A 27167-nucleotide genomic window follows, 5' to 3' on the forward strand; every position below is an offset into this window, starting at 1 on the left:
GAAGAATGGAACAACACAGAGAGGTTCTAATACTTTTGTCAGTTCCTGTAGAGTATCACGGAGCAAATCAAGCAAGGCACTAAAATTTCCATAACAGTGATTGAAAGCACACTTCTCTATGTAAAGTGTCCTGAAGAAGCCTGTTACAAAATGGGTATCGTTTTTTAATAGCAAAGAGGCTCAGGAAATGAATAGGTAATTTAAAGCACTGATTTTTGCATCAGTCACTCCCTGAGCTCATAAAAACACAAGATCAGTTTTGGAATATCATGTGAACAAGCTTTGGTCTCCAGTGATAACCATATGTTTTTCTGCCGTTTAGAGAAAACCCATAAAAAATTATGTTTTAGCAGAGACAGTTGTAGTCGACTTCAGTATATGATGCTGATTCGGATATTATTATTACTATGGTGGGCGCATTTGAACAGTGGGCTGTTGGGGAATATGAGCATCCAATTAAGACTCAGTAGATCTGTAGATGCTGTGATAAACGTTTAGTTGAGATTATGTATAAGTGGGAAATAGGAAATGATGACCGGGGGAACCAGACATTCTAGTTTATCAGATAGTCCTTCCTTCCTGCAGAACAGGTAGCTGTGCCATCATGCAGTGTTTGGCTGATGTTCTAAGCCCAACAGACCCGCAGCTCACTGATGTGGAAGAAAAGCAGCCATGCATCCTCCCCTTTGCTATCTGCCTCCTTCCCTCTGCTTTCCCTTCTTTATTCAGTTGGCCAGCATCACCATGGTGACAGATCAAGGCACTGGATAATATACATGTTGCTCCTCATCTCCTGCAGGTGTAACTCAAACAAATACAAACACTAAAAAGTTTATTTATTTCAGCAACTATATTCAAACAGTGTAAGTCATGTATTGTACAGAACTATCAATCTATCTGTTTATTTCTGCTCATTTTGATGATTATGGCTGACAGTTAATGGAAACCCCAAAATTTATATTTTAGAAAATTACAGAAGACCAATCAGAAGGGATTTCTAATACAGAAATGTGGGCCTGCTGAAAAGTATGTCCATATACTGCACAGTATATGCAGCCAGGGCTCCTTCTGCATGGATGATTTCATCATTGCAGCATGGCATGAAGATGATCTGCCTGTGGCTCTGCTGAGCTGTTCAGGAATTCAAGACTGCTTTAATAGTAGTCATTAAATCATTTACAGTAGTTCTCTTTTTTATTGGAAAAAATGCTATTTTATACAACAAATAAACTTGGCAAATTTACCAAACCGAGCAGTAAAGACTCTACGGGGGATATAAAAGAAGTCTTCACACCCCCATTAAAATATCCCAAAACTCTGTCACTTGTAAATAATATCAAAGCCTTTATTGTGATATATATCCTGTATGTACATGTGACAACAGTCTGCTATGTTCTCCATATGTCATAATGGTAAATAACCCACTCTGTAAAAGAGCAATAACTATGGAGACTGAGCAGCGTTTGAAAGAGTTTATTGAAGGACAGCAGGGTGAGAATGGTAAACTGTTGCGACCTTCCGAATGGATCTGGCTCGGTACTGAGGAAGACAGGTGAGTAGTTACTGACTGGTAGAGTAATGGTAATGTAGTTGCACTGAAATGGATATGGAAAGGTCTTACTGTTGGGGAAGAGTGGAAGCTCGTCTGGAGGAGGTAAGTCATCCACAGAAACTGAGTTTGGCAGGTGGAGTAATACAGAAATTTTAGGAACTGAATCTCTCTCCTTCAATCACTTTGGATGGCAACGCTTCAGAGGAGTGAAAGGTGTTGGAGGATGGACAGGCAGGTGAGCAGTGTTTCGGTGTTTCCAGGGGAATCATCTCTGACTCCAGAAAGCAGGCAGCATGACAGGTAAGGAGACTCACGTGAGTCCCAAGGAGTTCACAAGGTAAAGCACGGAGCTGGAAGTCCTGGGTGTGAACACCAGAGGAGTTCAGTCTGGACACAACAAGCATAAACTCGGGTAAGAGCTGAGTCAAAAAACCATTTGGAAACAGTGGGTAGCAGTCAGGTTACCACGCTAAGTGAGCTATCAAGCTGATGTCTCCTTCCTAGTTCCTGCTCCTTAAGAAACACCTTCTGAGCACCTGTGGAGCTGCACCAGAGGAGCTGCACCTGCCAGTCACATCCGTAGAGGGAGAGAGACAGCACAACACACACCAACCTGCACACAACCTCTGCAGTATGATACCATATATAGTATAAAACCTCCTAAAACCTTGTGGGAGAATTTTTTGGAGGTCTGAAGAAACCAAGCTTGAACTTTTGGAGCACATTTGCAAAACGTATGTTTGAAGCGAACCAACACCACAGTTAAACATGGTAGTGGCAGTATCATGCTGAATAGTTGCTTTTCTTCAGCTTGAACTAGACTTCTTGTCAAGGTGGACGAAATCATCAACATTTCCAAAAATCAACAAGTTTTGCTCCAAAACCTTCAGATATTTGTTAGAAAGCTGAAGATGGATTTTATTTGTCAGCATCAGGGTGTTAGTACATCTATATCAACAAAAGAACAACTTCCTCAATGGAAAGTCAAAGCTCTGGAATGGCCGAGCCATTGTCTAGAAGCTCATCTAACAGAACATCTGTGGGCTTACCTGAAGTGAGCTGTGGACAAGAGCAGTTCTCACCATCTGATAGATTTGAAGATGTTTAGTAAGGTAGAGTGGGCGAATATTGCCAAGTCAAGGGAAGGGGCATGCTGACAGACTCTACCAAAGAAGACTGAAAAAAGTGTCTTCAAAGGCTACATCTCCTTCAACGCCACAAAGCTGCACATTTGGACTTTGCAAGGGAGCACCAAACATGGGACATTGAAAGGCGGAAAAGAGTTTTATTCTCTGACGAGAAAAACATTAACCTTGACGGTCCTGATAGCTTCCAGCGTTACTCGCATATCAAGGAGATCCCACATGAAATGTTTTCTACGTGGCACAGTGTGGTGGGGGGGAGCATCATGATTTGGGGTGCTTTTCCTTCAATGGAACACTGGAGTTTGATGTTGTTTCAGGCTGTGCAGCGGGCATCCCTTTTGACTGACAGCCCTCATCTGTGTGGTAATACCTGGGTTTTTAAACAGGACAATGCTGCAGTTCACAACGCACGTCTGACAAAGCACTCTTTCCAGGAGAAATATGTCACTCTTTGGATCCATCCTGTGTGTTCCCTTGATCTAAACCTGATTGGGAACATTTGGGGTTGGATGGCAAGGGAAGTTTACAAAAATGTATGGGGGGGGAGTTCAGGACATACAGCACATCTCCTGAACCCCGGAGCAGGACTAACAGGACTAATAATCTTTGTATATGGGCCAACAGTTCTAGTGCTACCCGACGGGCCGGCCCAAACTGCATTTTTAACATGGGAGTGTACACCTTTTACATGGACTGTGTTTGATTTGGGGAGTTGTAAAGCTGACAATCTATTTCAATGTTGATGCATTTATATCTAACTTAAGTTGACTTCTGAACTAGATTAAGTAAAGAAATATGTCATTGGCCAAGGAGAGGTTCTTTGAATTTATAATAGCTCCTGTAACTGGAAGTTTAGTTTATAGAATTTCCAGAATCGTAAAAAAGAAATCGCTGAACGTTTCCAAGAATTTAGCACAGCGCCCTGGATACTCTTGCCAATCTTAGTATTTTCAGGGTCATAACTGATTTGTCCTATCAGAATTTGAGAAGCTTTAAAGTTTATTCAATTGATTTTCAGAATTAAAAAAACAGCAGCTGCTATTACAACATTTGCAAACAGATTTTATCTGTTGTCAAAGGTTGGTATCTGCTGGTATTCATTTACTTTTTAACATTAAAACAAGACTTAATGACCAGAAAACAGCTGATAAAAGCAAAAGTGAAATTCATTGAGCTAGCTTTACATGAATGGGGATGGTGTATATGTGGTGGTTTTATGTAGGACTCATTTGCAGAAAGTTCTAACACAATTTATAAGCTTTGATCTAAACAGCAACTAACTCTTCCCCTACTTACTGATGTGTCCTCTTTAATTTAAAACATTTATCTGCATATCCAGCAAACAGATCCACCTTGACACAGATTATTTAAAGAATCAATCATGTAAGGGGTTCTTTGATTTTCAGAGCATACACGGGCTGAGCTCTGATTGGACAGTGTTAAGGACATCACCTACTATGGATTCCATACAGCTGAATCAGTTCTGTCACATAAAGCTCTTTTTCCATGCAGCTGAACGTCTAATCTGCACGTTTACATTGATAGTGTGTAAGTGAAGCTCATCTGTCTGAAACTGTGCCCCTTCACCACTTTTTGCAATGTGGTATACTAACAGCTTGTGGTCCTGTCAAACATTGTGTGGAATTATGGATACTGTTATCGAAGTTGTAAAATATTATGTAAGCTCTGCCTCTCTTGTCTACACAGCTCTTTGAATCCTGTTCAGTCACTCTGACTAAGCAGTCCAGAGGTCAGCAAGTGGCCCCAGGAGAACTCTCCTATGTGTATCTGAAAATTTCTTACAGATTCAGCAAGCTTAAAATATACAGTTTATGTTTCCTGTCTTGGATCAGGATGCATAATGAATTAGGTTTGCTGATAATGCTCTGAATTCATTTTGAGCAATAACTGATTCATTAGCGATATCAGTTATTACCAGATTAATATTGTTTGTGTTGTATTCTAATAAACTTGTGAAGAAAAAAGTGGGACTGGTCATTTTTCCCCTCCAATTTCACACTTTTGTATTGACCAAAGGTCGCTTTGTAGCCACAAGGGGGATGTTTTGTATCCGCCTTAACAAACAACTATAATCTGTTTTATGTTCTTACACAAAAAATCATATCTGCCACTACAATTGTTGGGTCTTGTTATTTTGTTTCGATAGGGACCATAATTTGTCATATTGATTGTGAAGTGAGCATTTTCCAAGAATTATTTTTCAGAATTCAATAAACTACAAAGAAAAATGAACTGATATGAACTCAGGTTCAAGTACCTGGGTAAGAAACAGATTGTTTATGATGACCAAATGGAACTGAAACATTTTAAATTGACCTGGAGCTAAGAGAAAAAAAACATGAAAGCATAATTAATAATTTAGTGCTGTGAAATCTCATCCTCACTCTGGTTGCAGAACTGGCTCTGTCAGTCCAAGGTACCTTCCAGTTAGGGTTACGATCAGTTGCTTCTTGGGCCTCAGAACAGGGGTCAGCACCTGCAGTGAAATGCTTCTCGAACATGTCTTTTTAAAAGTCTGAGTCTCATCTAGAAAACATTGATACAATATTTGTATTATGTCCTTTTGTTATACTCCTACATTTCCATTTTCTAGTTTAGGTCAATATTTTACTTCATCAACATTCAATCTACACTCCAAGTGTCACTAAAAAATGGATGACATTGTTGGTTCTTGAAAGGGCTGCAGGTAAACCTGGATGTGCTGCTTACAACCCACATTCTAGTTGGTGCCGTCAAAGAAGACAGAAACCTCTGAGCACCGTTGTCCCAGGCCTCATGCATGTCATGTCTGTTAGACTTCAATAACAGGAAATCCCAGACTTTCATTTGGCCACATTTCTTTTGGTCATGCAGACCAGTGTGATTGTCCTGCCTACTGAGCTTAAAGTTAAATGTCTCATATTTTCATTAAGGTCAGTCGGTGCAGAAACTTCTGCGTGGTTCCTTGGATCTGACTAGGGTTCAAACTTTATTTCAGTCTATCAACCATTCTCTGACAACGTGCTTTCTGCGGAGCTAGAAGCTGCTCAAAATAGGTTGTAGACATTTACAGAAGAGCAGGTAAAAAGACTTGAGTTTCTGATACAGCAGTCAGTAACCTTGGATGACTGGAAATATTACATGTTAAGCAGTGGAAGAAACTTTGAAAAGCAACTCTATCTTAAATAACAAAACTATTGTTGCACAATATATCGGCATCAACATTGGTATCGGCTGATGTTAGTCATTTCTTTTTCATTTTGGTATCGGCCCCATAAGTAAAGCTGGGCTGATATTAATAATCAATTTTTATTCCCGTCTCGATGCTGTTTGTGTATGATTTCAGGAGGGGAAGGGAGGGATTTGGCCATGTGGTATTTCTGTGGTCATGTGACAGTGATAGTGATACAGAATTGTGGCGTGTTTAACTGAAGCAGAAAGCAATGTCAGCAGTGTGGACATTTATTCACAGTTATAGAGGGTAGGGAAATATATATAATACCAGTAAAAATCGGTCATCAGGCATAACAACTATATTAATATCAGATGTTGATATCAGTCCACATTTTCCTATCTGTGCATCCCTAAACAGAGAATTACAAAATACTTGTGGGGCAAGGTTACTGTAGTCAGAAAAATCTTTAAAGTTACAGTCCGGTATCAGCAGAATCAACCCGTCCAATAAACAAAACAACTGATAATAATTTTATCAGTTGTTTGTGTCTCTGTTAACAAACTTATCTGCTTTCATTGTAAATTCCGTGAGATAAAGGAACCAGTTTAAGTGACTTATCAAGACACTATTCATGAGAAGATTGTAACAACAGTTTTATTGATCCGACAGGAAAAGTCGTACCCGTTCAAAGGCTCCTTCCCTCCTATGTGGAACCCCATTGTTTATATGGACTTCAACAACCTCTTCAGGACAATGGATGAGATGGGCAAGGAGGTGATGCAACACTAAGTCCAGATATTTCATATTGTTGTTGTCCTTTTACTGGCTTAACATCTACGTATGGTTGTCTCATGTGGAATGCCTCATCTGTTTTTTAGATTCCCAGAGAGGCGCCCTGGAGAGCTCCTCATGCTTTAGAGTGGGACAATATGACCATGCAGCAACTGTTTGATAAAATCTGCTGGACCAGGTGACAGAACAAACAATTTTCATTTGATTCGTTGTTTTTTAACTCACTAAAACCTTTAATAGCTTAAAATATTCTCCTGGTGTGTACAAGTGCCACAGAAACAGTAATATTTGCCATCATAAAACAAAAGTTAAAAAGTTGGTTAAAAAGTTAAAAATAATGTTTTTTCTTACTTTCTGACTTTAAACTAAACTTTTCCTGTTTTAGAAAAGGAAATATCAAGATTTACTGAATGCCATAATAATGAGATGTATTTTTTTAGATATTTTTTATCACTTTATTTAAGTTCAGAGGTTTGTATACACCAAGGGTACTATGCCTGTAAACAATTTGGGAAAGCCAAGATGATGATGTCATGGCTTTGTAGACTACTGATAGGTTAATTCACAACATATGAGTCAATTGAAGGTACACCTCAATATATTTTAAGGCAACGCCTCAAACATACTGCTTCCTGTTGTGACATCATCAGGAAAAAAGAAATCAGACAAGAAATAAAGAAGAGACCCACATGTCTGGTTCATCCTTGGGTCCAATTTCCAGCTGCCTGAAGGTGCCACATCTATTAACAATTAAATGCTAGTATAAACAACATGGTAATGTTCAGCTATCATTTAGTTCAGAAAGATGGATTCTGTGTCCCAGAGAGGAACTGGGTTTGTTGTGAAATGTATAAATCAAGCTCAAGGCCAAAGCAAAAGACCTTGTGAAGATGCTGGACGCTGGACGTCACTGTCGTTACAAAATGTTTCACTGTGAATAATGACACTATTATCCACAGTGAAACATTTTGTACCGACATGGGCTAAGACATCATCACTCCGAAAACAACATAAAAAGCCAGATTACAGTTTACAACTGAACTTAGAGACAAAGACCTTAATCTTTACAGACACATGTGGAGAGTGCTCTGTTAAAACTAAAATGTAAATGTAAGGACATAGGGACCATTGGTACATTTGGAGGAAAAAAGGAGAAAGCCTACTGGCCTGAGACCACTTTCTGATCTGTACGGTATGATATTGTGGGTGTTTTTTGCTGCAAGAGCAACTGGTGCACCTCCGTGTAGATTCTTCATAAGAAAAGAACATTATGCTGAAATATAACAGCAAGATCTCAAGACATCAGTCAGGAAGTTAAACCATTGATCCAAATGGGTCTACCGAATGGATAATGACCCTAAGTTAGTTAGAAATTGGCTTAAAGACAACAGTCAATGTGTTGGAGTGGCCATCACAAAGCTCTGATCTCAGTCCCATAGAACATTTGTGGGCAGAGCTTTAAAGTTGTGTGTGAGCCTGGCAGCCTACAGACCTGACCCAGTTACACACTTTAAAAGGAATGGGCTGAAATTCCAGAAAACTATTGTGGGAAACTTATGGAAGGAAACCCAAAACCTTTGACCAGAGCCATACAGTTGCCATAAAGGGCAATTCTACCAAATACCAAGAAATGTATGTAAACTTCAGAATTTGAAGAAAGTTAAAAGAAATGTCAGTCAGTCATTTTCTACTGCTTATTCCATAGTGGGTCGCGGGGAAGCTGGCGCCTATCTCCAGCAGTCTATGGGCGAGAGGCAGGGTACAACCTGGACAGGTCGCTAGTCCGTCACAGGGCAACACACAAACAACCATGCACACACTCATTCACACACCTAAAGGCAATTTAGAGTTACCAATTAACCTAACAGACATGTCTTTGGACTGTGGGAGGAAGCCAGAGTACCCAGTGAGAACCCACGCATGCACGGGGAGAACATGCAAACTCCATGCAGAAAGACCCCTGGCTGGGAATCGAGCCCAGGACCTTCTTGCTCCAAGGCAACAATGCTACCAACTGTGCCACCATTCAGCCCTAAAAGAGATGTTATCTGTGATTTATCTGGCATTAAGCAAAATCAAAATCATTTTGGTAATCCCAACTGACCTAAAACAAGGACGAGTTTAGTCTGTTGTCTTAAGGTCTGTGTATGTAAACATCTGAACCGCATATTTTATAGCTTCATTACACACAGAGTGATCCATTCGAAGTGGTGTTTTTTTCCATTAGATAAGTATGGCTAACAGGTAATGAAAACGTAAAAGACAGTTTTTCTGTAGATAAAAATATAACATCAGACCAATAGAAAATCTTTAAGATGGAAATGCTAGCTTACTGAAAAATATGTATGTTATATTATTACGTTAATTGCAACAAAAAAGAAATCTTAGGAGCACCACACACTTCATATGTGCTTTTTGTTCCTCGTTTTCCCTTCAACACCTCCCACAGTGCTGTTCGCCGCTTTGCCACCCTGTTTGTCAACGTGAACGTGACGTCTGAACCCCACGAGGTGTCAGCCCTGTGGTTCCTTTGGTATGTTAAACAGTGCGGAGGGACAATGAGGATCTTTTCCACCACTAACGGGGGGCAGGTATGTATACAGGGCCTAGCTTTTGTCTAAGCAAATCTTGAAAGTGCATCCAAATTAAAAACACTGGGTTAAACCATGTAAACCACTAAATCTGTTTGTTTACATCTTCACTGATATCCTACACCTGGGATCCAAACAAAAAACTCATCGTCATGCATCATGATAGGCCCTCCAGGAAAAACAGGGCTCAGATGAACGGAGGCCAGAGCAGAAGAGAGCCCTGCCAAACGACTGCAAAAGCTTTCAGTCTTGAACAAGCAGAGCCAGGGCATCAGTGGGAGATCCCAAATTAGTCTCAATGTTTTCAATTTTGTCTGCTCTGCATCGGCTCAGCTTAATTATAAGCCTAACAAAGGATGCTTTCTTGCTTTCTTGGGGAGCTTATTCTGCTGCTGTGTTTTCCAGAGCAGGTTGACCCCCTGTTGCCATAACCACTGAATCCTTGAACTGTGTTTTTATACAGAGGACACTGTAGCCAGCACGGATGCCATTTGCAGTTTTCACAACAATTGAGAACTTGCGCAAATGACGCATGCAGGATAGTGTGTTCAGTCACTGAAACATTAATTTTTTTAAAGTAGCACAGCTTTTTCAAGTATTTTTGCTAAAGCTGACCATAAAACTTACAAAGAGAATCATTTTGTTTGCTGCCAGGACCAATTTCGGTTTAGCTTATAATTTAGGCAAATTCATTCAAAGGACTGGAATCCACACGTGTCTGGGATCAGGGACAGCAGATGTTGATGCATACGGTAAAGGTTACTGCCTAATCAATTTTGTGTGTCTGAGCTTTGGCAGCACCTTATCTCTCTCCACCTCCTCAGTCTGTCTTCATGATTTAGGAGAGGCTGGCCTGAGCTCTACAAACACAAATTTGTAGTGAAAGGAAAGGGGGAAGATTGATCGGATGCTCGGCTAAACATGGCTTTCCTTGTGCAAGAAGAGTTGAACTCTGTGAAATCAGATGTAATGAAGCTGATTCCTCTGGGTTTTGAGAGAATGCTTTTGCACATAAAGTGAAGAAAAAGCTGAATTTTGGCAATCCTCTTTATTTTCTAAACTGCCTTACAAAGGTTTTCACACCCTTTGCACTGTTTCACATTTTGTCATGTGACAACCACAAAGGGGCTTCAGTCTCACAGACCAACTCATAATAGAACTTAATTTTGAAACTAAAGGAAAATGATACATTCCTATTAATTTTTGTGATAAAACAAAATCGGAAAATTGTGCCGGGCATTTCTATTCAGTCTCCTTTGTCAGTTCTTACTATAGAACCACCTTTCACTGCATTTACAGCTGCAAGTCTTTTAGGGTATATCCCTACCAGGTTTAGACAACCACAGGTGGAAACTTACACACATTCTTCTCTGAACACCTCAAGCTCTGTCCGGTTGGATTTTCAAATTTATGTCTGGACTTTTACTGGACCATTCTAACACATTTATAAGCTTTGATCTAAACAGCAACTAATTCTTCCCCTACTTACTGATGTGTCCTCTTTGTTCTCTTCTGAAGGAGAGGAAATTTGCGGGCGGCTCGAGTCAGATCAGTGAGTGCATGGCCAAAGAGCTTGGTGAAAGAGTGAAGCTGCAGTCGCCGGTCCACAGGATCGACCAGAGCGGAGACAGGGTGGTGGTAGAGACAGTGAACAAACAGACTTACACTGTGAGTGGAACAAAACCACATGCACTGCTTTCTGCATACCATGGTAGCCAGTACAACCGTTTCACTGTCACCTGCAAACGTATTTCTGAAACAGTTAGGAGCCTAAGAATTAAAATAAAATAAACAACTGATCGGCAAAAAGAGGCCCTCATCCACTAACACGGGGCTGTATTTTTATTTACACATCATTTGCCGCAGTTGTCTACTACCTCTCGGTGTTTAATTTACAAATCAAACAGCACTAATTCAAATTCAGTTCAGTTTTTTATATAGTCAATTCACAAAAAATGTCCTCTCAAGTCGCATCAAAGGAAAAGTTGAATAGGCGCTGAACAAATGTCAGAATAAAAATATATCATGACTGAATAAAAATGAAGATTTTTCTTAGTTTCTGTTCAAGACAGACTCAGACAACAGAGTCAACATAATCATCTGATAATTCTTAATAAAGTCAGGCTCAAAAAGGTATTTCGTTTTATTTGTGGATCCAGTGATGGCTGGGTACCAACTGGTTTAATGGCACTGCTTTAATGGCACAGCAGGGCTGCCTAAGGGCAAAACCTCTGAGAATCTAAGAAATGATAAAACATTTGACACAGAAAAACTGGATTTTCCAACAAATGTTGAGGTCTTTTGTACAATATTTAAGTCTACTTTGCTTTTGCTGTTGCTCTCTTGATATCCATTCATATCACTGACTTGTTGACCTTAATTTCAGGACAGATAGGTAACTGTTAATTGTGGGATCAGCTCAGGCGTATTTCTGAGGTCTGCATTCCTCATCTGTTCTTGTTCATGCTGGTTTTCTGTGGAAGAAGCACAACATCCTCACACTGGAAAAAATAAACTTTCTGCTATATCTCATTAAATGTCCGCTGTAAAATAGGTCTACAAACTTGATATTCACCAATCATTTTGTTGTTGATTTCTAGTCTCAACTTTTCGTAAGGCTTTTACCTGCTAATATGGGTTTAGGCCGATTCCTGTGATAAATAAAAGCCTGAACATGTCTCAACATCTTCTAGGGAAAAAAGTGTCTTTTAAATAGCCTTCAACCTCTTTGTACTTCATCTAAGTTAGGTTTTCAACATCTCACTGATCCACACTGAGGGGTGTTCAATTCAATTCAATTCAGTTCAGTTCAGTTTTATTTATATAGCACCAATTCACAACACATGTCGTCTCAAGGCACTTCACAAAGGGTTCCGAATGGTGTGGGGTTGTTGGGGAGGTTAGATTAAACTACTGAGTGTTAGAGTTTGGCAATTTTAGGATGGGCTATGTGTAGGGATACTAAGTAAAATAATAAACTGATCAAATTTGTCCATCTAGAGCCCACTGATGGTGAGTGTTATTTCCTGTTGCATTGTGTTGTTGACCTGGTTGTGCTTGCATGTGATGCATTCGCTGACCACAAGTCTGGGCCGATCAATTGAAAACTTGGTCGCCACTGATTTCTCTGTGTCTCTACTCCTAATTTTTATAGTGTTGAGATGTTTTTGACATATCTGTTCAAGGCCTCAGCTTCAAAATGCACAAATATGTTAACAACAAAACTAATAAAAAGGTCTTGTATACAGCTTTGTATTACATTTAATTGTAAATAGGTTTTAGAATAATTGCATTAGGTTTTTTTACATTTAATGTAAGGCTGGTTGTTTTTCCATGATTTTTTACTCTTTCCCTCACTCCCAGAGAAATTAGATTTGGCTAAATGCTGTACATTCAGAGCAGAAACAATATTTTTGCACACAACCTCAGAGGACAAGAAGAAAGAATTGCATTTCGCTGCCACCTGCTGGTTATGCTCATAGGTCCTAAATGTTGTGTTGGTTTATGTTTTGGTTTTTTATTATTTCTCTGTTTTTTATTTGCTCTAGGCCCAATATGTTATTGTGGCCACTCCACCTGGTCTGATCCTGAAGATGCACTTTAACCCCGAGTTGCCCCCACTCAGGAACCAGCTGATCTACCGTGTCCCCATGGGCAGCGTCATCAAATGCATGGTCTACTACAAGGAGAACTTCTGGAGGAAAAAGGGTATGCAGGAAGCAAACCGGGATAGGAGGATTGCTGCAGGGCAAGAAGCTGATTTTAATGTTTGCTCCTATAAGGTTACTGCGGCACCATGGTGATTGAGGAGGAGGGGGCTCCTATAGGCTTGACTCTGGATGACACAAAGCCTGATGGGACTGTGCCTGCTATTATGGGGTGAGCCACTGCACAGCAAGATCAAAATGTCAGTGCTGTATTCGAACCCTTAAAGATTTCTTCTGTTTTTGATTTTTCCTCTTAATATTTCAGACCATCAAACACATTTTTAATTTCTGATGAAGATAACCTCCGTTAAAACATAAAAACCGCTCTCAAATTATTGACAGAAAAAAACACAAAACCAACCTGTAGTGAAAGTAAAGTTTTACTTAAATGTGATTAATCACAATTTTGGAAAGACTGACAACATTGGTAGTAGGCTAAAATATCTCAAAAAGCAAGACATACAGGGGTTGGACAATGAAACTGAAACACCTGGTTTTAGACCACAATAATTTATTAGTATGGTGTAGGGCCTCCTTTTGTGGCCAATACAGCGTCAATTCGTCTTGGGAATGACATATACAAGTCCTGCACAGTGGTCAGAGGGATTTTAAGCCATTCCTCTTGCAGGATAGTGGCCAGGTCACTACGTGATACTGGTGGAGGAAAACGTTTCCTGACTCGCTCCTCCAAAACATCCCAAAGTGGCTCAATACTATTTAGATCTGGTGACTGTGCAGGCCATGGGAGATGTTCAACTTCACTTTCATGTTCATCAAACCAATCTTTCACCGGTCTTGCTGTGTGTATTGGTGCATTGTCATCCTAATACACGGCACCGCCTTCAGGATACAATGTTTGAACCATTGGATGCACATGGTCCTCAAGAATGGTTCGGTAGTCCTTGGCAGTGACCCGCCCATCTAGTACAAGTATTGGGCCAAGGGAATGCCATGATATGGCAGCCCAAACCATCACTGATCCACCCACATGCTTCACTCTGGGCATGCAACAGTCTGGGTGGTACGCTTCTTTGGGGCTTCTCCACACCGTAACTCTCTCGGATGTGGGGAAAACAGTAAAGGTGGACTCATCAGAGAACAATACATGTTTCACATTGTCCACAGCCCAAGATTTGCGCTCCTTGCAGCATTGAAACCAACTTTTGGCATTGACATGAGTGACCAAAGGTTTGGCTATGTATATGTATATGTGTATATTGACCCTGTGGAGCTCCCGACGGACAGTTCTGGTGGAAACAGGAAAGTTGAGGTCCACATTTAATTCTGCCGTGATTTGGGCAGCCGTGGTTTTATGTTTTTTGGATACAATCTGGGTTAGCACCCGAACATCCCTTTCAGACAGCTTCCTCTTACATCCACAGTTAATCCTGTTGGATGTGGTTCGTCCTTCTTGGTGGTATTCTGACATTACCCTGGATACTGTGGCTCTTGGTACATCACAAAGACTTGCTGTCTTGGTCACAGATGCGCCAGCAAGACCTGCACCAACAATTTGTCCTCTTTTGAACTCTGGTATGTCACCCATAATGTTGTGTGCATTTCAATATTTTGAGCAAAACTGTGCTCTTACCCTGCTAATTGAACCTTCACACTCTGCTCTTACTGGTGCAATGTGCAATCAATGAAGACTGGCTACCAGGCTGGTCCAATTTAGCCATGAAACCTCCCACACTAAAATGAGAGGTGTTTCAGTTTCATTGTCCAACCCCTGTATATCCCAGATGTAAAGTAATTCAAGAGCATTGTTCAGTTGGCAAAGGGTTACCAAGCCATTCCTAAGGCTTTGGAACTCCAGTGAACCACAGTCAGGACCATTTTATCCACTAAACCTTAATCAAAATATGACACCCTAGTTTCCAGGAGGGGCTAACCAACCACAATTACTCCAAGAGCTCAATGAAGATTCATCCAGGAGGTCACAGAGGAACCCAGAACAAAATCGCAAGCACTCTAGACCTCATTTACTTCAGTTAAAGTCAGAGTTCATGATTTAACAATGAGAAAGAGAGACTGGACAAATATGGCATCCATGGGAGAGTCCCAAGGCCCAAGGTGGTGGTAGTTGGTCTGGGGCTGCTTTGCTGCTCAGGACCTGCATTGCTTGCTGTATATATTTTTTTTACCTTGTTATAACTGATAAAGCCATGAACTCTGCTGTCTAGCTAAAAATCCAGAAGAAACATTTCCAGCCATCACTTCAAAACGTAAAGCTCAAACGCACTTGGGTTATGCAGAAGACCATAATCTGAAGCAAACAATGAAGTCTACCCCATCAGGAGTAGCCTATTCAAAGTCTGGGCTGAAATCTAATTGGGATGCTGTGGCATAAGCTAAACATCCAATATGGGTGATTTAAAACAATTATGCAAAGAGGAGTAAGTCAAAATTCCTTAGCAGTGATCTAATAGATACATTGTCAAACCACACAGACACTTTATTAATGGTGGACAGTTATTAGGTTCAGCAGGCAATTACCTTTTCACAAAAGGACAGGTTGGTTTTGTTAAATTTTCTCCCTTAATAAATAAAATCATCATTTGAAAACTACTTATTGTATAAACTCATGCTATCATTGAAATGTGACAAAAAAGCAAAAGAACTCAGTTAGGGGCAACGACTTTGTCACAGCACTGTCTGTACCCAAGCTACGCAAACCAAAGAGATGGGAAAGCTGCAGTTGGATATTTATTCCTCCCTTTTCCTGCAGATTCATCCTGGCTCGCAAGTGCAGAAAGCTGGCAGATCTGACCAAAGAGGAGAGGTTGGAAACATGACGGCTGCAACCCGTCAGCTAAAATCACTCTCATAAGCTACAAGATGGCTTTAGTCTGAACTCTTGTGTTGCATTGTTTAGGTTGAGGAGGATCTGTGAGATTTACTCCAGAGGGTTGGGCTCAGAGGAGGCTCTCCATGTGAGTCAGGATACAGAGAAACATGAGCAGCTATAACAGAACGATTCGCCTTGTTGTTCAAACTGCTCACATGGCCTCTGGTGTCTTTCAGCCGGTGCACTATGAGGAAAAGAACTGGTGTGAGGAGGAGTACTCTGGGGGCTGCTACACAGCTTATTTTCCTCCTGGAACTCTGACCCAGTTTGGCAGGTAAGGAATTCTGTGCCCACACAATTTTTGTTGCAGATGTTTAGTGTTTTACTGGGTCTAAGGGCTCTACTATGAGGCAGTATTTAAGGCTAAGCACAGTAGGCTCAGGTTAATTTCTCGTTCAAAGGTTTTTAGTATCCCAAAGCTGGTTTCCTTCAACTTGGGGCTATCGTCAAGGCAGCCTATACAGGAAACCGATCACGTTTACAGCAATTTGGGTTTCAGGATGCAAACAGGACATGTAAAAGATCAGGAACCTAGGTTACTTATTCTGATTAACTACAAAAGCAGTCATAACACATATATATGTCATAGTTCATTAAAATAATATATATATATATATGTAAATAAATATGTATATGTGTGTTTGTGTGTGTGTGTGTGTGTATATATATATATATATATATATATATATATATATTTTTTTTTTTTTTACGAATGAGGGGAGAATGAAATGGGTGATTGACAGACAGTCCGTTGTGGTGAAGAGATAGGCGAAGCTCTCGATCGACTTGTCCGTCTGCCTTCCTACTCTCGTCTATGACCAATAATTTTGGGTCATGACCGAAAGATTGAGGTCCCAGACAAAAGCAGCTGAAATGAGCTTCCTCCGCAGGCTGGCCGGACACTCCCTTAGAGATAGGGTGAGGAGCTCGGCCATCCAAGAGGAGCTTGGAGTAGAGCTCCTCCACATAGAGAGGAGTTAGCTGAGGTGGCTCGGGCATCTATTTTGGTTGCAACCTGGACGCCGCCCTCAAAAGGTGTTCCGGGCACATCCAACCAGGAGGAGGCCTAGGGAACAGCCCAGGACACGCTGGAGGGACTATGTCTCTCAGCTGGCATGGGAACGCCTCAGGCTTTCCCCAGTGGAGCTGGAGTAGGGCGTCTGGGGAGAGGGAAGTATGGGCTTCTCTGCTGAGACTGTTGCCTTTGCAACCCAATCCCAGATATACGGAAAACAACAAGTACGCTTATATACTTGTTTATCTCAATACTGAGCAGTATAGGACTGCAGTGACAGGCCCCACCCATACATCAAATCTGAAAAATAAACACCTGTTGATATTTATGAAACAAGTCTTTATGAATGGTTTATAAAATACCAAGTTTTTAGTTGTACGGAGGTTAGATTAAACTACTGAGGGTTAGAGTTTGGCAATTTTAGGATGGGCTATGTGTAGGGATACTAAGTAAATGAATAAACTGATAAAGTTTGTCCATCTAGAGCCCACTGATGGTGAGTGTTATTTCCTGTTGCATTGTGTTGTTGACCTGGTTGTGCTTGCATGTGATGCATTCGCTGACCACAAGTCTGGGCCGATCAATTGAAAACTTGGTTGCCACTGATTTCTCTGTGTGTCTCTACCCCTAATTTTTATAGTGTTGAGATGTTTTTGACATATCTGTTCAAGGCCTCAGCTTCAAAATGCACAAATATGTTAACAACAAAACTAATAAAAAGGTCTTGTATACAGCTTTGTATTACATTTAATTGTAAATAGGTTTTAGAATAATTGCATTATGTTTTTTTACATTTAATGTAAGGCTGGTTGTTTTTCCATGATTTTTTACTCTTTCCCTCACTCCCAGAGAAATTAGATTTGGCTAAATGCTGTACATTCAGAGCAGAAACAATATTTTGTATTTTTGTATGGGCTTCTCTGCTGAGACTGTTGCCTTTGCAACCCGATCCCAGATATACGGAAAACAACAAGTACGCGTATATACTTGTTTATCTCAATGCTGAGCAGTATAGGACTGCAGTGACAGGCCCCACCCACACATCAAATCTGAAAAATAAACATCTGTTGATATTTATGAAACAAGTCTTTATGAATGGTTTATAAAATACCAAGTTTTTAGTTGTACGCCTCAATGCTAAACCTTCAACAACACCAGACTTCAGCAATGCTGACCCAAAAATGACTTCTGTGTTGGGTCTGATGTTGGATCAGATCTAATATGATGAAGAGAATTCAAACAAGCCTGCAATAATGCAATAAAAGACTTTCTAAATCAAAGTTGTTTAATAGGTTGCAGGCTAAAACAACTAATTGAACTTTAAGTAAGTAAAAGAATGCATCTTGTACGTTTTCTGTGTTTTCCTGTCTGCAGGGTTCTGAGGGAGCCTGTTGGCAGGTTGTACTTTGCAGGAACAGAGACAGCGTCAGAGTGGAGTGGCTACATGGAGGGGGCTGTGCAGGCTGGGGAGAGGGCAGCCAGAGAGGTCAGAGAACTCAATGTATTAAAATACCTCTGAGATACAAAACCCCCCAAACATTCATGATCATGAAAAATACCCATCAGAATCAGACAGAAGTAAGAGGAACCAGCAGATAATATCTACTAGGTGTAGCTGGTGTGCCAGGTGTGACTTCATCAACCTAACTGATACAAATTGTGCAATTAGCTGGCACTTCTGGAGGATATTAACTTCTCATTAGGAACTAATGCCCCCCGGTCAGGCTGCTGCTCAACATGTGGATCAAACAACAATTCTTCGTGCTCTTGCTGAGAATTCCTGACATCAAAGTTTCATTTGAGCCTACATGAATATTGGGAAACAGAGTAATATGTATAAATCCCTGTCAAATGGGTGCAAAATTCATTCAACAAATGGAAGCATCACTGCATTAGCCTTCACAGCAGAGAAACAGTCAGCTGCTTATTCATCCAGTCCCCCTGCACCAATTTTCAGAAAACAAGTTTAATTAAGAGTGATCATGAAATCATGTAAGATTTTGAGTAGCTCAAATCTGAATCAAGCTCATATCAGAATAATGTGCTTAAATTTTATCTTCTCAAATCTCATCAAGACATTTTCTGTGGGACCATCACTAAATAAGTATTTAAAAAAAGCTCTAAATTCTAAGACAAAAAACTTAAACATAAACCATTTCTTTAGGACTTTTATGTTTAATTGGGATTTACTGTATGTGATGGACCAGAAAACAAAGTAACTCAGTACTGAAGTAGAAGGTAAATTATACTTAGGTTTTACCTTACCCTAAAACCCCTAAATAAAGTGCAATCAACTGCCTTTGCAAGTTATCTCATTAGTAAACACTGCTTCCCTATTGTAAAACATGGTGCTGGTACCACCATGCTGTGGCTATCCTTTTTTCAGTAGGGGAAGCTGGTCAGAGGTGACTAGACGATAGTTGGAGCTAAATACAGAGGGATCCTAAAAGAAACCTCATTAGAGGCTGTAAAAGATGAGATTTAGGAGGAAGTTCACCTTCCAACAAGGCAATCACCCTAAACATACAGCCCATGCTACAATAGAAAGTCTAAAATAGCCCAGTAAAAATCAAGAGCTAAATCCAGTTGAGAAGCTGTGGCAAGACAAAGCATAGTACCTTGTGCTCTTTTGAAAAAGCAAATTAGCTAATTTTTCTCTCTATATATGTGTAAAACTGGTAGAGACATACTCCCACAAGACTTGTAGCAAAAGCTGGTTCCTTAAAGTATTGTCCTATGGGGGTAAAAACAAACACATACCACAACACGCCCCATTTTCCTTCAAAATAACAATTATGCGCTACTTTGTATTGGTCACAAATTGAAGTTTGTGGTTGTAATGTAACAAAATGTGGAAAAGTTCAAAGGGTGTGAATGGTTTTGTAAGGCAGTGTATGTAAAGATTGTGATTGAGGTGTAGACTAACTGTAAAAACAACATTTAACACACTGAGACATGAAGACATGAAATAATGTCACATTTTTGTATACTTATATTTGTCATAATGGCCAAGTCAGTCAAATTAGGTCCAGGTTAGTAATACTTGAACTAGAGACTTTTTGAAAATTTTGTTTAAAGTCAAAAGCTCAAGTCTTGACTTCAGTTTTTGCCTCTCTGACTCTGCTGTGGAAAACAAAAACCATAAGCTCATCCTCATTATTTTAAGACCATCTGTTGTTGTGTGCCGCTGTCATAACCAGTGTGTTCTTACAGGTCTTGTGTTCAATGGGTAAAATCCACCAGAGTCAGATTAACCAACCAGAGCCCGAGAGTCAGGTAAGGAATGTTTCATGCTTCATCGTCCAGTAAAAATCCTTCAGCACTTCCTTCAGCCATGTTAAAGACCATGAACTGTAACCTCTGTCTCTTCCATCGGCAGGAAGTTCCTGCACTCCCATTTGTCACCAGCTTCTGGGAGAGGAATTTGCCCTCTGTCGGTGGTTTCCTCAAGTTCATGGGAGTCTCCACCGTCCTGTCTGCTGCTGCTGCAGCAGGCCTTGTGGCCTACAAAAAGGGCCTCTTCCCCAGGAGTTAAACTGCATACACCAATCTCACTCTTCTGCAACCTAAGAGGACACAACTCAATAGAAACTGTATTCATGCACTTCTGTTTTTTGAATTCTTTATTGGAGGTGATGGTTAGGAACACTGGGCTATGGAAGACTGTTTAAACCATGCAAAAACAGTGATACACTTTGAGTTTCAGTGCCGAGTGCAAAGAGTGACAGGATAATTAGCAGTTATGCCATATAGTCTTACAAGATCTAGCTGTTTAATTAGCACTTATTCTGTAAATCAGATTACTAAACCAATGAAGGAAAAACAATCAGAAATCTCAAGACTAAAAATATTGTCAATTATATTTTACATATTCATCATTCTTTTACGCAGTGGTGGGCACAGTCCCGCTAATCCTCTAATAGCGGAACTAATCTTTCTCTTTGCGTTTATGCCAACTTTGGAAACTGTTGGCGCGGCGCTGATGGTGTAGGGGTTAAGCGCGCGACCATATGCGGAGGCTACTGTCCTCGAACCGGCCGTCCTGGGTTCGAGTCCAAGACCCAGCGACATTTGCTGAATTTCTCCCCCTCTCTCTACCCCTCTTTGCTGTCTGCCTACTGTCAAAAAGTTTAAATAAAAAGGCCACTAGTGCTGAAAAAATATCCAAAAAAAAAACTTCAGAAACTATTAGCTGACCACTTAGCTTCCATGAAATAAGATTTTGCTAGCTTTAAGGCCACCAACAAAATTCACAAGTTTGTTCCTTCTGTTGTGGACATGTCTCGAAGAGTCTATTAAGCATGCTATTAGTCTATGTTACATGCCTGCCACTCCCTCGGCTCCTTTTTTTCTGACTGGACAAGGGAGTAGGGCAGTAACAAGTGAGTGTGCTTGCTGACGGAGCACACTGTAAGGCGGGGAGCTACCTTCAGTGTCAGTTCACTGTTTCAAATCCATTAGGTAATGGTTATCCGACTAGAACAGCCAGCCTGCGTAGTCAGTCGCCTGTCAGATGCTCAGTTCAATAGAGTTTTTATTTTATTAATTATTTTTTAAGATTTTTTAAGATTTTTTATTTTTTTTTTACAAAACAAAAAGCAAACTGCAGCCTGGCAAAAACACAACTGTTTTACTTTTCAACAAAATACTAATCTGTAACTGCTGCAGCAACTCCACACACACGGTGCATCTCTCTTCACACCCACGCAGGTTCTCTTCTTCTTAGGTTTAGTGGCGGTTGGCAAGCGGCCTTTGGTGTGCATTACCACCACCCTCTAAATTTAAGTAAAAGTCACATGGATGTGTCACCAGCCTAATTTAAAAGTCTTAGCGGCTAGCTGTTAGCTTTAGCTCCCACTATTTTTTTTGCGTTGCGAAGCTAATATTTTAGTTAGTAGAATATGGGTTAATGAGCTAACTTTTTGGTTAGTTGTACCCACCACAGCTTGTGCGTATGAGCTCTGTCTGTTTGCATGCGCACATGATATGGTGATCATGCCTTTGTGATTGTGTGTTTGTTAAAGTGTGTGTATGTATTTCTCTGTGTGTGTTTCCATTGTCCCTAATTACCTCTGCCGATTTTAGGTGCTGGTTTATTCTGACCTTGCTTGTTTAATGAGATTCAGTAAAATTCAAAGTGTAGAGCTGTGCCATCATCATTATAAAATCATTGAGGACAATCAAGAATAAGGCTGTTTTTGTCATTATGTGACCTAAATGTCCCAATAAAATATGAAAAAGAGAAGAATAAAACAGCCGCTCTGTGATGTAGTGTGTCTCTTTGAGCCATTCTTATTTTTAGTTACTACCTTGTTGTTATTGTACATGTTGCCTTGTGTTTTAAATCTGGTTTTATCATTTACCAATTCTTGATAATATTAGCTAAACGGAATGTCGTTCCCAGGTGTTGAGTAATAACTCTTGTTCAGAGCCACCATCCACACTACAGAGATAGCTAACAAAAAAATTGGGGCTAATTTTGGCTGATTAGCTGTAGCTGCCTGTAGCTAGCAATGTCTTATAAACTGCACCTATCAAGTGGAGATTAACTGTAGCTAACTGTTGCTTATTAAATGTAGCTATCTGTGGACAATAAATTCTAAAGTTAGCTGTGGCTAATAATTTGTAAAGCTGGCCATTGTATTTAGCCTGTATAACTAAAGAAAATTCACTGTAGCAACCAGTGGCCAACAAAAGTAAAGCTAGTTGTGTTTTAGTTAGCTGTAGCCATCAGTGGCTAATAAATTGTAAAAACTGATTTTTTTTTTTTTCTCGAGGTGCCAAGAACAAGAAAGAAGTTTGTTCTGGCCTTGACATTTTATAGTTCATGAGAAACTGGACAGAAAAGCATTACCACTTTTTCACATTAACCATGTTGTTGTCAGACAGCACACAAGAAAGTTCTTCCCCCAAGAATATGTCAAATCATGAGAAGTCCCAAACAGGTGCTGGAGAGAGAGAACAAATATCTTGGTACTTGCAGGCTACGTACAGGCTTTAACTCTGATTCACAAACTGTAGACCTAGCTGTGGCTAATCAGCTGCAGATAATTGTGGCTAATAATTCAATTTACTAGACTATATTGATAACTGTGTATTTAGACAGCTGTTTGAACATATTGAAACAGCTTTCACTATTCCTTTACCCTATAATTACATTCAATTAATTATTATTTAGAAAATGTCTTTAACTTATGTAGATGCCATAAGTAAAATTTAGAATAAACCAAAAATACTTAAAAGGAGTTTATTTAAAATTGTAATTCAAGTCCGTAAGTGCACCTGTTTTGAAACACATTAGTTCTTAGTTTTAAGGGGGAAAAACATTCTTATTTTAATAATAGGGGTAACCATATAAGTATAAAGAGATATGTTTTTTTCTGATCAGACTATATTTGTTGTTAAATTAACAGTTATGGTTACAATTTTTGTCACAAAGAACGCAACAAGATTTATTAAAGCTGTAGGAAATCAAAACCCAAAAACTAATGTTACTTATATTTATATTCTTTTTGGTCAATTTTAATGTGTCCTTTTTAATGTGATTTAACCAGATTAGGTAGGTATTTCTGCTCCACCTATCAAATTTTTTGCCTGTAGAGAAATTTAAAAATCTTACAGAAAATAGTGCAAATCTTCTGCACAAAGTTTCAAATTTGCTTATGAAGGTAAAAACTGCATTAAGAGTTTTTTTTTTTAAAATCTAAAATATTTGAACCTACAAATATTCATTGTATTAAGACTGAATTGAAATCCCTGCTGAAACGTACAGTAATTTTCTAGAAAAACTCGGGTTGAGCTGTATGTGGATTTACCTTTAGTTGTTGCGGCAGAAATAATGTTTTTTTTCTAAGAAAGTCAGATTATATTAAACCAGGCTATTGAAGAGAAGCTGTGTTTATGTTAGGAGAACTGTACATGTGTATGGCTATTGTAAGGATTGTGCTCTTGTCTCAAAGACTGGTGTTTGTGAGTGTAGTTGTATATGTTGTCCCTTAATGGAAGTCTTCGTGTTTTGTCATTTTTCTCAAGTGCCTGTGTTACTGACTGTTTCTGTCCTTCCTCCTGCTCCTCCCCCCACTGGTACAGCTCAGACACACCAGGTCAAGACATCCTCAGTGACACTCAACTGCATACCTCAAAGGGTTTAACCAAACATTTGATTATAAAATGTCCCCTGTATTACCTGAGCTACATCCTCATGTTAAACTTGACTCAGGTAAAGCCAAATGTGTAAAATAGCGCTCTGACTGTTGGGGTGATCTAACATATCTCCAGTGGTAACAAGTCGGTGTTTGCTTTGTATTGTAACTGCAGTGCTTCATGATGTCTCTCCCCATGTTGTAGAGTCCCTGTCATTGTGATTGCCTAATTTCATCCCTTCTCAGAACCAACCCCTCTTACAATTCACCATCGGTAGAGGTTTTCTGTAAGTGACATCACTCACATTTGAACTCATCTTGTTTGGGTTGGCTGATGTCAGTGAACAAACAAAAAGCCAGCATGCTCTGTTGGTCTATCATTTGGGAGCTAAAGTACTGCTACCAAACCATCAGCAAAAACAACCTTCACTGTTGAGTCCTTGTTGATTTTTCTACTGATTGTTTTTCTTCACTCCCTGTGCACACAAACCTCCCAAACTAGTCCTGTGACCTGTTCTTTGATGTCTTTGATTCCTCAAATCAAGCTGAAGATATTAAAATGTGAAATAAATCCTTCATTCGTCTGATACTGCCTGTGGCTCTCATTGTGAGCTATGTACGAGTTTGTCCACTATGTATCGGTCCTGCCGCAGTTTTTAAGGAGTATATAAAAGGTCTGGAGTATTAGGAACAAGTCATGTGTGAATGGAATGAGCTCCCTGCAGTATTAGATTTTAATGAAAAAAATCATAACAAGATCTGTTTTTTAATTAAAACAAAAACAAATTTTATTTCTGCTGCTGCTAAAATATATCTGATTTTTACAGGTATGATAAATATGTTTACAGCATATAAAGCAATAACATAGGTGTTTATAATATAGAATAAACTTTTTTAGAACCTGAAAAGTCACAAATTTCTGAAGGTCAAACATACAAATGAAAGACTGAAATAGAAAATGCTACAAAAATGTTACTTTAGTTACCAGTCTTGTATTTTAGACACCTGATCATTCGGCCTCAGAGTCCTGGTGGTGATAAACAAATGTAAAAGCTAAGAGATGTATGGTGGAGCATTACTATGAAGGGCCTTAAAGGTCCTTCTGATAACTTTGAACTGGATTCTGTACTGAACAAGAAGCCAATGTAGCGAGAGGTGTGACAAAGGTGTAACATCGAAGTGCCATGGAGCGATGAAACGTTTGGCAGCTGCAGTTTGGATCAGCTGCAGAGATGAAAGCATCAAATATATTTTCCATTTAAAATGAGGTATTGTAAACATCCCTTTGTCCAATGTTCCGCAGCTGAAAAAAAGCCAAATAAAACAACGTTCTTCATAATGCGCCAAAATGGGGGGGGCACAGGGCAATTATTGTCATTGCACTGGAGGGTACAACAGAATCAGTCTGCATGCCTCAGTACTGGAGTTCATCTACCTTTGGTTATGACTGAATAGGACTAAACTCTACTGAGCAGGTCTAAATTGGATTATAGGCCAGGATGAGGGAAAATAAAGTGGAAATTTCCTAAAAGTGACCTCAAAGAAATCTTAAATGTCTACATAAATCCCATAAAATTGTATTTTAAATATTGCAGAGCTGAGTGAAATAACCAATAGAATAGTTGCAAAATGACCTCAAAGATGGCAAAGATAAAAGAATAACACCAGCATTGGTCAGAGATGCCAGATATAAACTCCAACTGATTGGCTCTGATTTAGCCTGATCTCTTTGAGACCAAACACTGTGCAGCTTATCTCTTTCAGACCAGTGTGTCGGTGACTTCATGCCAAGATGCTGTGTCCATCATCTTTTATCTACACTATATTTGTTCATCTTCCTGTTTGATCTGCTAACTACGAGACTATTCAAGAAAAACCAACAACTACAACCTGAATATAAATCATAGCCAGATAATTGCATTAGGAAGAGATTATGAGGTCTTTTTAGACCCCATAATTAAGTGTAGTTGTAGTATTATTTGATTCCACTAGGGGGCAGATGATAACTGTTAAAACAACACAAATGGCTGTGCAAAAACAATAAATGTTGTCATCAATGTACACACTATAGTTCCTGTCTCCTTGCACTCATGTGTGTTGCTGCACACACAGACACACACTGACACAGAGGGGGAAGCTGTCAAATTAATCCTGGACCGGGGTTAGTCATGTTTTGTCTCGAGGCTGATTTTGCTGGTTGACATATGGCACTCATGTTGCTCTCATCACTGCATGTGAGCTGTGATAGCCAGGGGCCTGTCCAATCCGAGATTGGCACACCAGGCTTAGTCACTGTAAACACTTTCCAATCCCACGCTACGAAGCTCTGACAGAGCGCTTGCCAGGCTGCAATAGAGGTTGCATAACAGTAGCATGAGCAGTTGCTTCATGGATTGGTGCTGGGATTGCCTTTTTTTCATCATTTGACACAGGTGTTCACTCTCATGCATGCAGATGCACAAACAAACAAACAAACACACACCAATAGTGACATTAGACCAAGTGCAGTCCCTTTCTTTGACTGCAGCACCCGGCCCTAGTGCAGCCTGCTGTGATATGAAATCTGACACTGTCAATTTGCCTCCCAATCCGTCAGACAGTGAATTGAATTCGGAGGCTTGAAGTGTGACCTAGAAACCACTAGCTTGAGAAAAAAAATATCCACAACTATTTAGCAATGAAATCAACTGCAATCTTTAATTAAATGTCCCCACTCACACAATATATATATATATTTTTTTTTCAAATGTGAGATGTGATGAGAATTACTTCCTTGGCTGCTGAGGTGGTCTGGATCAGAACAGCAACAAAACAAGGTCTGTAGGTAAACTCTCACACAATCATTCTAGCTCAGATGTGCTGCAGTTTGTTTTATGATTCTTAGATCAATATCAACCCTGAAAATATCCCTCATAAAACTCATAGAAATGGTGTTTTCTAGCAGAGCCGAGTCTATTAATGGGTAATAAAACATGGTATGGCCAAACTACAAGCTCTTTATGAGGAGGAGGCTTACTTTGTTGTTACAAATCATTCCAGTTGTTGTTTACAGTAGCAGTTAAATCCTTATCAGTCCAAAAACCACCTTAATAAATCATCCTTCTATGACATTTAGCAATATCCTTCCTGCAAGTTAGTATGTCAAGGCAGAGTATATCCTGGACAGCTCAACATGCAGGTGCAAATAATGGCATAACCAT

At 39.8% G+C, this 27167-nt stretch overlaps 1 protein-coding gene across 2 annotated transcripts in view; it reads left to right on the plus strand.

The window, feature by feature from the left end:
• The window catches only part of mao (monoamine oxidase), a 67409-nt gene extending 42855 nt beyond the window's left edge, over positions 1–24554 (plus strand). For both annotated transcript variants that reach the window (XM_047370468.1, XM_047370467.1), the window contains 12 exons: positions 6542–6646; positions 6751–6842; positions 9114–9255; positions 10774–10923; positions 12804–12963; positions 13038–13134; positions 15691–15744; positions 15838–15895; positions 15987–16084; positions 18200–18311; positions 20039–20101; positions 20205–24554. In XM_047370468.1, the coding sequence (XP_047226424.1) occupies positions 6542–6646; positions 6751–6842; positions 9114–9255; positions 10774–10923; positions 12804–12963; positions 13038–13134; positions 15691–15744; positions 15838–15895; positions 15987–16084; positions 18200–18311; positions 20039–20101; positions 20205–20360 (1287 nt within the window). In that variant the 3' untranslated portion in view covers positions 20361–24554. The remainder of the gene's footprint in view (positions 1–6541; positions 6647–6750; positions 6843–9113; positions 9256–10773; positions 10924–12803; positions 12964–13037; positions 13135–15690; positions 15745–15837; positions 15896–15986; positions 16085–18199; positions 18312–20038; positions 20102–20204) is intronic.
• Positions 24555–27167: the final 2613 nt, after the last annotated feature.

The sequence above is a fragment of the Girardinichthys multiradiatus genome, chromosome 7 (genome assembly GCF_021462225.1).
Source record: "Girardinichthys multiradiatus isolate DD_20200921_A chromosome 7, DD_fGirMul_XY1, whole genome shotgun sequence".
NCBI lineage: Eukaryota > Metazoa > Chordata > Actinopteri > Cyprinodontiformes > Goodeidae > Girardinichthys > Girardinichthys multiradiatus.